Consider the following 15230-nt stretch of genomic DNA (forward strand, 5'->3'; position numbering starts at 1 on the left):
AAGTCATGTGCTTTAATACTAACCCATGGTTATCTTTAACTTGGCTTTGCACAATCCCATCATTATCATTAACACTGTTTCAGATGTTATGCTAATGACAGTTAACTGAAAAAGAGATGAGGAAGGTGGGGTACAGGAGATAGAAAAGAGGAAGTCTGCATGTCCACAGGAGACTTTTGCTCTCTTAGCTGTGGTTCAGAGATTGAGAGAACCAGTCCTGTCAAAACCATTACTGTTCCCAATATTTCACACCCTGCGCCACATCTTCCCTGCTAAGTTTCCTTTCCAGATTTGGCACTCTTTGTATGCTCAGGGCTGCAACCAGCAAGGGCTCTTCACATGTGGCAATCTGTTTCCACCCACAGATCCTGCTTTTTTCTTTGAGGCAGGGGTCTTCAGGATATTTCAAAACCTTCTTGACTGCAGTGGCACAATAGAGCTTTGATGGCCTTCAGATACATTTTAGAACCTACTTCTTCAGCCTGATTACCCAACTTTAAGATACACTTTCTCTGCTCCCTACCGAGATTCCTGCATGGCAGGGGGTTGGACTAGATGACCCTTGGGTCCCTTCCAACTATATGATTCTATCAACCCAGACCTTGCCAACAAGAGCAGATTATTCGAATTTCATATGTACTTTTCATTAATTCATTCCAAGTACTGAACATGTGTTCTTATTTTTGTGGTGCAGGTTTCATATTTGATTGGGGCTTTACTTTATGTAAGCATGAATATATATATATAGAGAGAGAGAGAGAGAGAGAGAACAGAAGTCCTAGGGCCCACCTAATAAGTTTCCCACTTTGCTAAAAGCAAAGCAGATTATCACTTCTATTTTAGGCTGCCGAAAAGAATAATCACTCAAAACCCGGCAAGCATCTGACAGACATCTGAAGATGAACTTATTCTTTTCCCATCTTAACCTTTCTCAGTAGCTTTTGGATGAGAAACAAGATTTAAAATATGAAGGCTACTCATTCTTCAGAGATGTCTATTAACATGGATAAAAACCAATTTAAAAATTTTGTGCATGTGGGTGGATAGGACTGGGGAAGCTGAAATAAAATATTCCTCCATTTCTTTCCAAGAGCTAAAAGGGCTACATGCATCTGGTACTCATATTTCCTATTCTCTCACATTAGAGAAGCAAGTCTCCTCTTTCAGGTCACGTATCCCACATAAAAGTGCTAAACTAATGCCGTTTAATGACAAATTAATGTCCATGAATAAAAAATACACCTCTAATAGCATAGAGTAATTTGCCATTACAATATCATCATTGGACATGCCCCTGGTTTAATACGATGTATTTAATTCATAACTTAATGAGTGATATATAAAAAGAGAGAGATGAACCCTGCAATTACATTTATGTGAGTCTGTCACCTTATTTGTAAAACCTTAGAGTCATTTACATTCAAATTAGAACAAATGAGTGATTTCACAAAGTGCAATGATAAATGACCACTGCTGCACAAGACAGGGCTGTATTTCCTGTGAAACCGTTAACAGTTCCCCATTATTTGTTAAAAATTACAATGCATATTGCCCAGTGTTGTGTGAATAATGACTTTTTTACTGATTAGGTCACAAGACTAATATGGAGCAAAATAAATAATTTCTTTTCATTTTTGTTCTTTCTGACGCTTTAATTTATTCAAACAAGTGGGCTTACACTGCCACCTACTGCTTAGTGGTGAGTACTGTGGGGATTCCAGAGTCTTTCAAGACAAAACAAAATACACCCCAATCATCTATAATACCAGTTTTGTTGTTTTAAAACCTGAAACCTTCCCACCCATCCCAAGTCCAGTGAGACTCCCTTCTGCTCAAATGCTGGCTGGTAAATTACAGGACATGTAATATTTGCACGTACCAACCAGTTCCACTTGACAAATGAAACACAAATTAAGTGATAAGATGGATAAAAATATATATATAGTACACATCATTATCATTCAGCAAATATCTGAATGAATGAAATCAAGATGCAGTTCCTAGATGGATGTCCAAATGCATGCTTATTGCTTCATGCGTCACACCACCAGCACAGATCAAACATCACAGGCAGTGTGTCTTGTGATTCCCTTCTCCCCTGCCTTTTCAAAATGACAGACAAGCAGGAAAATTGTGTGCTCCATGAAATCTGACACTTTAAGCAACTGCCACAGGGCAAGACCTACATCACAGTTGCTACCCCTGAACCTAGCACCTTTCAGTCAGCAGATGTTCACAGGTTCAAAAACCAAGTTATGGGGGGAAACAACCTGCCTTTAAAACATTATTTGCCGTGTTGTAAGGACTGCATGAATGCAGACGCTTAACAAAAGCTCCTGCCAGCCCATGTGGATTGTAGCACAGCACCTTTTGTAAGATTAATTCCCTGCACATGTTAAACTATGAATTAGCCTAACTATATAGACTTTAGTTGTATCATAAACTAAGCCCCAGTGTCTAATCAAGTCTTTCTATCAAGGTAATAAAAGCTCCCGGGAAGAAAAACCACAACACTTTCCAGCACTTCTCTTTGCCTGCCAGTAATAATTCAGATAACAGAATGTAAAAATAGAACATATTGCTGTGATTGTTACTGCTTCTTAATAAAGACAACAGCACTGTATCGAAGAGTCACTCTACTGGACTTCTCTACAGCTGTTGCCACCATAAATTCCTGTCCACATTCTAAGAGGGGCATGGGGCGAAAAGAAATCCTGCAAATCTTTCTAGCCCTTCAATTCAGAAATTCAAGATTAAAACCAAACCCTCGGGAATCCAGCAAACTTCAACACAGTTCAGTGTTGCTTAATTAAAACACTGAGCAACTAATGAGTCGGCAAAAGTTCTAAGGAATTCATGACATTATATACCTTCCAGTTCCTAATTCTCTGGCCAGCTAGTTGTCTACATTAGCTGTATCCTTGAGACCAACCTTCATACCACATAGAAGACAATGCAGTAATCTAATACATGAACACCTATGGTTAGATTATACCAATCCAAGAATGGTGGTAGCTGTCTTATTAGCTGCAGCTGGTTAAAGGCACCAAGGAACACCTGGGGTTCCAATAACTGGGTCTACAACAACCTGCTCCTTTAGAAAGAGTGCAGCCCCATCCAGGCCAGTTCCCTGGACCTGTGAATAGTTCACCCAGTTCAGATGTCACAGAGAAATAGAGTTGGGCATCATAAGCATATTGATCATAAAGGTAAAGGTAAAGGGACCCCTGACCATTAGGTCCAGTCGTGACCGACTCTGGGGTTGCGGTGCTCTTCTCGCTTTACTGGCCAAGGGAGCTGGCATACAGTTTCTGGGTCATGTGGCCAGCATGACTAACCCGCTTCTGGCGAAGCCAGAGCAGCGCACGGAAACACTGTTTACCTTCCCGCCGGAGCGGTACCTATTTATCTACTTGCACTTTGACGTGCTTTTGAACTGCTAGGTTGGCAGGAGCTGGGACCGAGCAACGGGAGCTCACCCCGTCGCGGGGATTCGAACCACCAACCTTCTGATCGGCATTCCTAGGCTCTGTGGTTTAACCCACAGCACCACCCGCATCCCTATATTGATCATACCTCACTCCAAATCTCCTAATGACTAATTCCAAATATGATTTGATGTTAAACAGCACTGGAGATAATATGGTGTCCTTCAGCACCTGTAGCTCCAGAGCCAGGGGGGATGAGAAACACTTGCACAACGTTATCTTCAGGATTGGCCACACTAGTGTCTCCTTCAAGGTGGAAGGCACCACCCCACCCCCACTTAAAAACACCTAGCTCCCCACCTCAATCTAGCTTCAATCAGCGATGAAAGACGAGGATCAAGAGGACACATGGTTGGGTGCATACTTGCAAGCACTTGGCACATGTTGTTGTGCTGCAAGAACTGAAATTGATCTCACATTGAAAGGCTTGATGGAGCATTGGAAACCTTACTAGAAGTTGTGTCAACCACGGCATCAAGCTCACTACCAAGGCAGGTGACTGTCCTCAAAGCACACAGCAAGGAAATCACAAAGGGTCTCTGAGGTGTCCTGGGTGGGTTCCATCTACCAATATAAGTCTCAAGAGCCCACAGACCACCCTGAAGAGCTCCACTGGGCAATTACTCAATGATCCAATGGAGTAGGCCTGCTTCATTGTTTTCATCACCACTAAGTAGGCACCATCATGTGCTCTAACTCATGCTTGGTCAACTTTGCAGTGGTACTTTCACCATCTGCTCTAGCAGTCATGCAGCCTATTTAATAGCACATAGCTCCGCAGTATACAGGATTTACCCCACAGTGTCAGAGAGGACACTATCTCTGATTTCCATACCACCAATGGTATGCATGCTGCAGTCTCTCATGACAACAGTTCCCAACACCACACTACAGTGAACCAACTCAGCTGGGAAAGCTGCTGGGCAGTAGGCTAGGTGGTAACCCAGCAAGGCCAGTGCCCAGAAGAAGAAGTCAACTCCTATCCCAGATCCTCTAGTCTATGTTGATGTTGCACAAAGTACCAGACAAGCAAAGCTGGGCAAAATCACCCCCCCCCCAGCTCACCCACCCAGGTCTTGAGAGATAAACGCCAGATTGGCTCCTTCATCCACTATCAAAACTAGCAGCCACAGAATGGAAAGGCATCTGAATTTTATCTCAATACATAAAATGCAATACAGAAGCATCAACATTTAGAATGAGAAAACTGGAGTGACTTGATGAAGGTTTAAAAGATCCCAAATGGACAATGTTTTTATTGAGACCAAGCACAAAATGGTGGCAAGCTTCCAAGCTTTTCAATAGTTTTCATCAGGCAATATGTTCATAAGAGTAATGCAACAACAACAATAAAAAGCGTTAGGGTTGGTTAATGTTCTTCTAGATTCGCTGTACACTATACAAACCCTATAGCAAATACAGTGGCTGGGGGGAATCGCCACAAGGGGGAACAGTTATCTCGCCACTTCAAACTGCGGCAATAGATCAGACAAGATGAGTGCTATTGTTTCTACTTCTCTTGCCGTCAACCCAGTAATCTGCAGGCAAAAAATAGAGGGGAAAGAGCACCCTAAAGCCATAAAAATGATGGGCTGAGACAGCCATTTGCTCACTTTTTGGCAGCCCTGTAAGTAACTTCTATTTTGAAAGAGGGGAGACCATTATATTGCAGAGATGGGTAGCTAATCATTTGTGAAGCTGCAGACACCCACCAGCGAGTGCTCCAGATGCTCTGTGAACCACCTTTCGCAAAGCATTCACTTTTGTGACAAATGCACTGAGAAAAGAACTATTACAATTCAGTGATTTTTATTTTATTTTATGTTTTGCAGAAAAAGAACAGTTTCCCGGTCCCAAAAATGCTGTTTTAAAATGACTTTGCATTCTAAGCACCAAAATGTCTGTATCTGAAAAGGTTTGGGTAGATCCCTGTTGTTGAAACAATGCTCTGCGGGAACCCTGCAATATTGCTGTTTACTTGTACAGAAAGTACATAGGCAATATTGACCCTCTTTAGCCTAAAGAATGGACAGGAAGGTGCACAGATGGAGATAGGAGCAGGGTACTTAAAGCACCACCTAAGCCATGACGGTCTAAACATAGCACTATGAATTGGACCTCAAAACAAACAGGAAACCAGAGCATTTGGCATAGCACAGGTGAATCATTCTCACAATGTGTATAGATGTACTTGTGTTTATTGTAATTGTTTGAGTGTTTTGATTGTGTTTGTAAGTCACTTTGAGAAATTTATATGAGAAAACTGACAAAATAATAATAATAATGTCCAGTTCCAGTTAGAAACAGCAATATCCTGCACTAATGGAAGGGTTTGAACAATCTTCAAAGGCAGCCACATGTCCCACACATTACAGTTGTCTTTTCTGGAGAACACAGGGGCATATACCTGATTTCCTGCCTCCCCATTCTCAAAAGAAATCCATCCTGTACAGATCAAAGGCTAAACAGAAGTCCAGTTCAAAGTCATAATCAAGGTATTGTGTAGTTCTCGCCTCCTGTCATACAGCTGAAGGTGCTCATCCCAACCTCACACATGTAACACAGACTTAAGAATTAAGCTAGGTGCAACAAAATAAAGGGGAGAATCAAGCCCCTTAGCCTTACCTGGATAAGATAGTGAGAACATAAACTAAGCATTTCCAGCAGCTGCAGATGGCTCCCTGCAGCAAGCACATCTTGAATCACACCTGGTTCCAAGAGTACCTGTATTGGGGAATAAAGAGAAAGAGAACTTGTAAGGAACTTGTCCTTGAAAGTGCTCTGCAAAATATTCAATGTGATATTTGAAGCTGTCAATTCTTACAACACTCCAGGTGCACAATCTATAAAGTTTTGCATTTTGTTTGAAAACCCTTTCAAACAAACGGTTTAACTACAGTTAAAAAGCAGGCAATGTTGTTTCTCTTCACAACAGACAGGGAGGAGAGAGAAGCACTGCTACTTATTTCTGTAGCCAGCAAATATTATTAAATTACACCTATTAACAACATTTTCCTTACAGCAGATTCATACAACCAATATGCTGCATGATGCCCACTTATTGCTTTAGCCCATGTTTTCTCAGCAGCTCATAGTGAGGGGAGTCATCGGGCTAATTTGCCTTGCGCAGAAGCTGCCAGATTTGCATACTACTACAAACATATCAACACTGATCACACGATTACCAAACGAAGGCAAATATTGTCAACATGTCCACCTTGTGTGCATATTCACTAGAATGTTCAACAGATAACTTATTTGTTTTGTTTCTAACTTTGCACAAATGTAGCTACTTTACACTACCACAGAGATATCCCCCAAGTTTTTGTCATCTACATGAAACCTTCCACATTAACAGCTTTGAGATCTGCAATTGAGCTAGTAAGGACCATAAACAAACAAACAAACAAACAGAGGGGGGATGTGAACGTAACACATTCCAAGTAATTGTTGTGGGAAATTACAGTCAAACGTAACTGTGCATGAGTGCTAGTTAGTGCATGAAGGGGTTACGACCATAGAGCTCTATTCCTAGATTCAACTAGGTAATCCCCCTCTTTCCATGTGGAAATGAAGCTGCTTCCCTTCCTGTTCCTCACTCCTCTCTTCCAGCCAAGTAATCCACCAGGACGGATGTATTTGAACTTCATCCAAGTTCAGACTGCATACTTGAAGCTGTATTATGTATTTTGCACCCACGAGTAATCTACTTGTGTTCTCCTTGCTGCTGCATGGAACAATGTTTGAAACAGACCTTTGGATTTAGTAAGTAAAGCTGGGAAAATAAAACCTTCTTCACCTGACACTGTAATATCAGCATAGGTACCAGGTGAGCCTTTCTGGGGATAAATGCCACAGTTAATGAAATTTTAACACTGACCACAAATGGCCTACTGTAACTTAAGAGGGTAGATCCCAAGCCATTTAAAACCAGCTCTTGTGCTTAGAAAAAAACTAACAAGTGAAGCTGTTGCATTCCGCTGCCCATTCTGCCTTGGTACCAGCTAGCGGGGCAAATCTGTGGCCTATTCAGGCTGAAGGAGACAGCCTGTCTGAGTCTCTTGTGTCAGTCACATGCTTGAGAGTGGGGTAGAGACAGGCTGTCATTTAAGTGCTGTGCTGCCACCTCTCTCCCTCTTCTTTTCCTGGCAGCAGCACCCACCACCCTCCCTCCCTGTCTCTCCATGTGAATTTATGGCTGATCCACCTGTTTGTGGGGTTTTGTTTTGTTTTTGTTTTGCCTATTCCATACTGAATAGCTGGGTGCTAGGCATCAGATGATCTGCTGTACTGTTTATTTGGCTAATCTGATCTTCAGTTTGGTTGATTTTGGCGGTTCAGGAAGGAAAGTAGTTGGATTTTAGGCTTTGGGCACCATTCTGGGTGATGGGCTGCCCCCAAGGCTTACACTCTGGGCTCTGCATCTCTATGGTAGGATAAGGGGCCTTGAGGCTAAACTGCTTCAGCTGACCAAAGCTATGGGGCCTTGAGTGAGTGGGGATGGAGCAGCACAGGCATTCCTACTCACCATCATGGGGTGACCTGGGAATGAGAGGCAGGCTTGACAGCCTTGCCTCCCCTTCCTGCAGGCAGGAGTTTTGGTCTCCCCAGTGACTGCTGTTGTTCAGGTTCAGGTTTGCTCCTGCAATAATGTTTTCCCTCAACAGGGTTTTTTATGGGTTTTACTCTTAACTGAAGTGCCCCTAGTCAAAACAAAATAAAAGAAAAAAATTCCTTCCAGTAGCACCTTAAAGACCAGTGTATCTGAAGAAGTGTGCATGCACACGAAAGCTCATACCTAGAACTAACTTAGTTGGTCTTTAAGGTGCTACTGGAAGGAATTTTTTTCTTTTATTTTGTTTTGACTATGGCAGACCAACACGGCTACCTATCTGTAACTGAAGTGCCCCTAGTTCAACCCAGCTTCTGTGTCTGTCTCTCTATTCGGCAATCAGGTCACAAAGTGCCAGGGAGGAACCAGACAGCTGTGTTCTGAACTAAAAGAAGTTTATGAGATGTCAAAGGAATCCCTGCACTGTGGTAACCTACCTGGAATTAACAGCCTATGGATCATTCTGATAAGCTATCTCTGTCCTGGAGAAATTGTAGCTCAGGGGTAGTCAACATGGTGCCTTTTCAGATGTTACTGGACTCTCATCAGCCCTGGCCATTGGCCATACCAGCTGGTGCTGATAGAAGTGGGAGACCAAAATCCTCTGGAAGGAACCATGTTGGCTACTTCTGTTGTAGCTGGTGCACTAGGTTTAGCTGGCAAAAGGCATGACATTCAACAGGGGCTTTCAGTATCAAGGTTGGCTCAGTCACTCCCGAACTGCAAGCCTGATCTTTTAAGGCTGATCTTTGGTCAAATGCAGCAGCCATCAACAGTACCTCATGAAAAGTACTAGATAAACAAACTTAGATCAAGTTAAGAAAACAACCAGCTAAATATAAAAGGACTGCATTAAATCTTATGCAGTGACTGCTAAAAAGTTAAGACAGGTTCAAAACATAACCTGACACCATAACTTAATACAGTGGTACCTCTACTTATGAACTTAATTCGTTCCGGAGGTCCGTTCTTAACCTGAAACTGTTCTTAACTAGAAGCGCGCTTTCGCTAATGGGGCTTCTTGCTGCCGCTGCATTGCCAGCACACGATTTCCGTTCTCATCCTGGGGCAAAGTTCTCAACTCGAGGTAACTCTTCCAGGTTAGCAGAGTTTGTAACCTGAAGTGTTTGTGACCTGAGGCGTTTGTAACTCGAGGTACCACTGTATACACTTTAAAACATGATCTAATAGTTCTAGACAGTATCCTAAATATAATTGCTAAAAATTATTATATAATTTATAGGGAGATGACTATTTTTGTATTGAGAGTTTCCCATAACCTTACAAGTGTGTCTAACAATCATTTCTAATGAACACTGCTTCTGTTGAACAGGAATAATGAAGTATTTCCACACAGATTTCCTTTTCCCATTTTAATATCCAATCCTGCAACACCAGCTGTTTTCACTAGAGGTCTCAAGAAACCCACTTTATACAGAAAAGGAACGTTCCACTTTCCTGCTGTTTAAAGAAATAAATGAAACTGAGAAATAACAGAACACATATTTTAAGGAGATTGAATGCATTACCTATATAATCAAAGTACTACCTATCTGATAAATTGTTTCACATACAACACAATCCAGCATGGTTTACTAACTCCTTGTAAGATGATGAACCAGAGGGCTGACTAAAAACAAATGAGCAAGTCTCCTATAGCATACCAAGTACTGCACTTGTGGGGCATTAACAGGGGTCATTTACATTATCCTACAGAGATCTACTCAGCAGTATGTCCTGTAGATTTTTTGGGGACTTGCTATCCTTTGGCATTACAAATGTTGCTGAACTGCAACTCCCATCATCTCTGGCCACTGGGCCATGCTTGCTGTGGTTGATGGGAGTTGTAGTGCAGCAACACTGGAAGGCCAAAGGTTCTCCACATCTGTTGTATAGGATTGTAGTCTTCTCTCTCTCATTCTTCCTATATACCTCCCATGTCATCACTATTCCATCCTGGTAAGAAACCTGTCAGAGAAGTTAGGCTGAAAGAAAGTGACTGGCCCAAGGTCATCCAGTGAACTTTATAGCTGAGTATGGATTTGAATGTGTTTCCCAATGCTGAGACTGTCTTCATTTAGCTATCTGCAGAGGACCTGTAATATATAGCTCAGTTGGTTAGAGCATGGTGCTGATGATTCTGAAGTTGCAGGTTTGATTCCCATAAGGGACAGCTACATAGTCCTCTATTACAGAGGGATGAACTAGATGATTCTCAGAGTCCCTTCCAACTTGATGATTCTAAGTACTTATAAAGTTCACGTACATCGGGCCAGCCCTAGACTAAAGTGCACCCCAATTGAGTATTTATTAAGCTCTGGCTACACAGACCTTTAAAGCCCTAACCTGTGCCTAGAAATGTGGCACAAATGGAAGTCTGGATGAGCCCTAACTCTCAAAAAGCCAGCTGGCCAGACCACTGTCCATTTGCAAGTTACAATATGACAGCATTTTCAGGTGGCTTCCTCAGCATGTTTGGTATTTCAACCAATATGCATAAACTCACTCCTCTGCATGTCCTGTTAAATTTAGAATGGCTTTACCTCCAGGTAAAGTTAATGAAGACGGGGCTACAGAATGGCTTCATCATCATCATCAAAACAAAAACAAAACATATATTGGAAAAGAACAAGGATAATAAATGAGGCATCCCCTTTTCCCTTCCCCTGGTTGAGACAGAAGAGTAGGATATTGGACCGTACAAGGCTCAGGTTTGCTTTGAGCAAAGCATTATAATTTTTTCATCTCAGTGAGGGTTGTTGTGAAAAGAGCTTTCTATTTACTGGTGGGAGTGGTAGGCACTGGAAATTCTGTTTCAGAAAGAAAATATCCTATTCCCTTGGTAATACTGTACCAATGGACCAAAACCTATTGTGACTAAGACTTTTCAGAGCAGTGTGTAGGAGGCACATGCACAAATCCAATTATTTGCTAACAGCATTTCTGCCTTACACCCACGCAATACTTTGAAATCTTCACCATTAACACTTCAATGGTTTTGAGTCACCTCATGGGCACACAGGCTTCTCACTGCTCTGACAGCAGCTACTAACATTTGAAAGAGCTGTCTCTCAGGGAAGGCATTCCAGCAAATGTAGAAAAACCTCCTGGGCTCTTGGCACACATGGTTACAATAATACAATACATATCCCTAACAAACAGTGTCTTTTAAAAGGCACAACTCCAGTTGATTACATGGGACTGCACATTTCACTTATGTTAAAATGTGCTCAAGGTGAGTATGATTATAACCGAATTTTTCAAAGGCCAGCCTATTTCACTTAGCCTTTAATTCCCAAATTTCTGAAAGACTGTATTTCACTACAGACCCTCCTGAATATTAAGATCAACAGCCAATGCCCTTTTAAATGTGATGTGGGAGAGGGGATTATTGGGTTTTCTTTGTTCTTATTTTTATTGGGCTCCCCACCATCCAGATACTGCTATCTCAGTTGCATCTGAAAATCACATCAGTTTCTAAAGTGCTTTGCAATGTGGCATGAAGGTCTGCTCTTTCAGAGTCCCCTGTAGACAGAAGTAGAAAGCTGTGCAGTTCTTTCAATCCTGGCCAATGTGTTTTTACATCCTCCCTGAAAGTGTGATGTTGATCTGGAATTGAAATGCAAACCTGTTGGAGAAACTGGACATGGAGGAAGGGTTTAATCTCCTTCATGAGCATAAATCACCCCATGCATGAGATAAGCCAACAGGTGCAAGGCCAAGCCAGTTACCATGGTAATATCCCGGTGCCATCTATTCTAAGGTGACCCGGTCTGTTTTATATGCTTGTTAAGAATTTTAGTACTATACCTGTCCAGTGTATGCGAAGTCCAGAGCTTGCTTTAAACCTATGCTTGTGATGCCATGTAAATTCACCTCATCTGCGCCACTTTCAACCATACAAAGGCTGAACATCGCCTAAGAAAAGAAAAGAAAAAATTGTCTACATTACATTGATCAAACTTGGATTTCCTATTAAAGATAAGGGACTTTTGTTGCTGCTTTGATGTTCCCTAATTAAGATAGCTAGTAATACTGCAGTCATTAATCAGTATGCAATTTATTCCAAAAGTAATTTATACTGGTTTCATTTCATAACCAGATATACATGACAAGCCTGTGATCTTTCAGAAAAACTACTGTGTTTGGATCCTTCCAACTGAAAAGCAATATCCTGCCCCCCCCCAACACCCTCCAAATCACTCTGTGGTCTTGGGCAAGCCTCCCTCCATCTCTTAACCTTAAACACCCTACCCCAACCATCAGTAAGAGGATAACAAAATCAGGATAACAAAACAATTTGCAGAGAGCATTTTTACTCCCATCCTTCAGTTAAATAGACTAAGACTTGTAAAAGGGCCATTGTGAGCATACAACCCACAGCTGCTGCACATACAGTCCCCATGTGAGATCCTTAGGATCCCTGCTGGATTGCAAACCTTCTAGCAGCTCCCTGCACTCCCACAGATAATCACATGGGAGTAGGGAGGGCCCTGCGCCTTTTAATAGTTCTGCAGAAGAGAACATTTCTGCAGATGTAGGTGAAATGCAAGCTACATCTACTGAAACCCCTCTTCTGTTCAGCTATAAAAAGGTACAGGAGCCCAGCCCTCACTTTTTTATTCAGCCACCCTAAATGGGCACTCCTGGCAACATGAATTAGTGACAGAAGGGTTTAAAAGTCTTAACAATTACAACTACACTATGTAACCAATTTACAACTGTACTGTAAATGGTAGTGACTAATTAAATTCCATGCCATTTAAGCCTGAATGGAAACACAGTGATTTTTATTTGCAGCATAAAATAGAAGATACGGGCTGTGCTTTTAATACATCAGAAAGTCAACTATTTATGATACATCCACTTTTTTAAACAAAGAAATGTGATAAAAACCATTATCTGCAAACACAATTTAATGACTTCATAACCTCCAGTGATATCTATTCAGTGACCTCTTTTTGTTTACTGATGATATACCATCGTTAATTACAGCCTAACAGTTTTCTGAATTATATGAACACACAGAAATGTCCCTGATTAAATCTGTTTTCTAACTTGAAGATCAGTGAACTTTTCAACACTAGTATATTCTGTAGACAAAACAGACCACTTTTGCCAGGGGCAGGGGGAAGAGTGTGCATTTTTTTTAATATTACTGTATTTTTCCATGTATAAGACGCCCCCATATGTATAAGATGACCTCTCTCTTTTTGATCCCCAAACTAAGAAATCAGTATTTTAAACATCAGACAGAACAACTTTTCATTAAGCATTTTATCCACTGGATTTTCTCATTCCCCATCCCAGTTGAATCTTTTGAGCTTCGAGACAGAGATAAGGAATCTGTGTGTCTCTAGGTACTGGATAATAGCTCCCAACCGCTGGTTGGGGCTGATGGAAGTTGTAGTCCAAAACATATAGAAAAGGACCAAGAAGTTATTTAAAAGCAGGATATAATTTTTTAAAATTTAAAACCTAAAAATTCTTACATATGTTTGGGGGAAAGGTAAGTTTTACTGCCCTTTCTGCTGACGGTGATGTGAGTTTTTATTTATTTGCTTAATTTTTTAGGTTTTCAATAACACAATATGACCCCCATGCACTCAAAACCTTGACCCCTTTGAGAAGAAGTAAGAAAGAGGTTGGGCAAAAGTCATGTCCTATTCATTCTCGCCACAAGCCTGAACAGTAAAGCTCAAGGTACACACTCATTGATAAGCAATTCCTCATGATTTTTTATCTGTGCAACGTGTGTGAACAAACCATGGAGGCAGGTCACTGACAGGGTTCCTTCCTATATACTAAGATTCTCCTTTGTACTTGCCAGGCAATATTTGCAAGAGGATGCCTTTATCCTCACCCACAAAGTTTGCTTATGCACAGTTATCGAACAGATTGTGAAGAAGCCTCAGTGGAACTACTCCCACACCACTTCTTGTAAGTGAAAGATCAGCACGGAGGCATAAGCAGAGTTCAGGCAAACATTTGAAATGCCAACTGGCATGATGAAGGCAACATATGGTGATTCTGCCTGCCAGCCCCATGACTAGTCATTTGAGTGCTCCGAATTCTTGCCAAGATCACAGCTCGCTGCCTCAACCCAAGATTCCTTATATTTTCCAGGACATTGTTGTTGTTGTTTAGTCACGTCCGACTCTTCATGACCCCATGGATCAGAGCACGCCAGGCACTCCTGTCTTCCACTGCCTCCCGCAGTTTGGTCAAACTCATGTTAGTAGCTTCAAGAACACTGTCCAACCATCTTGTCCTCTGGTTTCCCCTTCTCGTTGTGCCCTCAATCTTTCCCAACATCAGGGTTTTTCCAGGGAGTCTTCTGTTCTCATGAGGTGCCCAAAGTACTGGAGCCTCAGCTTCAGGATCTGTCCTTCCAGTGAGGACTCAGGGCTGATTTCCTTAAGAATGGATAGGTTTGATCTTCTTGCAGTCCATGGGACTCTCAAGAGTCTCCTCCAGCTACTATTATTATTTTACTCTGCCTTTCTGTAAAAGTATTCATCTGTTAAATCAACAACAACTACATCTTTAAAAGCAGCACTACACTAACCAGACTAGAACAACAAACTAAAACAGCAGCAGCAGTTCTGAGAGCATCCACTTAAATAAAAATCTTCACCACCCACCTAAGAACAAGGAGTGGTAGAAACAGGTGTACCAATCTTGGGAACATCATTGCTGAAAAGGCCGCATGACAAGTACCCACATACTGACCACAGTAAGATCTGAAGAAGGGTCTTGTGGGTGGAGGCGAGTTCCTGGGCAGCCTCATATGAAGGAAGGAGTGAGGTTCTGTAAATATTCTGATCCCTGACTACTTAGTGCTTTAAAAGCACAAAAACAGCACCTTGAATTGAGCTCAGAAACACAGTGAAAAATGTTTTGCGTGGACGGGCGGAGTCCCCAGATCCCGAGCGGTCCCCCCCCATCATGTGGAATAACGACTCAAGACAACGTGCTATGGGATTAAATTGGCCACAACTTTATTAAATTTCAAATGTGGGTAGACCTTGGCTCAGACATTGGGCGTTCTCCCTCCCCAGTCCCCAGCTGGGGACCTAGGGAGCATCAGGGTTATCCAGTGTGTGTGGGAGGGTGGGTCGGCTCTGGAG

The 15230-nt window shown here is 41.9% G+C and overlaps 1 protein-coding gene across 3 annotated transcripts in view; it reads right to left on the minus strand.

Moving 5' to 3' along the window:
* The window catches only part of KLHL32 (kelch like family member 32), a 68405-nt gene that overhangs the window by 34992 nt on the left and 18183 nt on the right, over positions 1–15230 (minus strand). For all 3 annotated transcript variants that reach the window (XM_079971653.1, XM_079971652.1, XM_079971654.1), the window contains exons 4-5: positions 11911–12018; positions 6114–6212 (exon numbers count right to left, since the gene is read on the minus strand). In XM_079971653.1, coding sequence (XP_079827779.1) covers positions 6114–6212; positions 11911–12018 — 207 coding nt within the window. The remainder of the gene's footprint in view (positions 1–6113; positions 6213–11910; positions 12019–15230) is intronic.

Source organism: Podarcis cretensis, assembly GCF_951804945.1.
Source record: "Podarcis cretensis genome assembly, chromosome: 3".
In the NCBI taxonomy this organism is placed as follows: domain Eukaryota; kingdom Metazoa; phylum Chordata; class Lepidosauria; order Squamata; family Lacertidae; genus Podarcis; species Podarcis cretensis.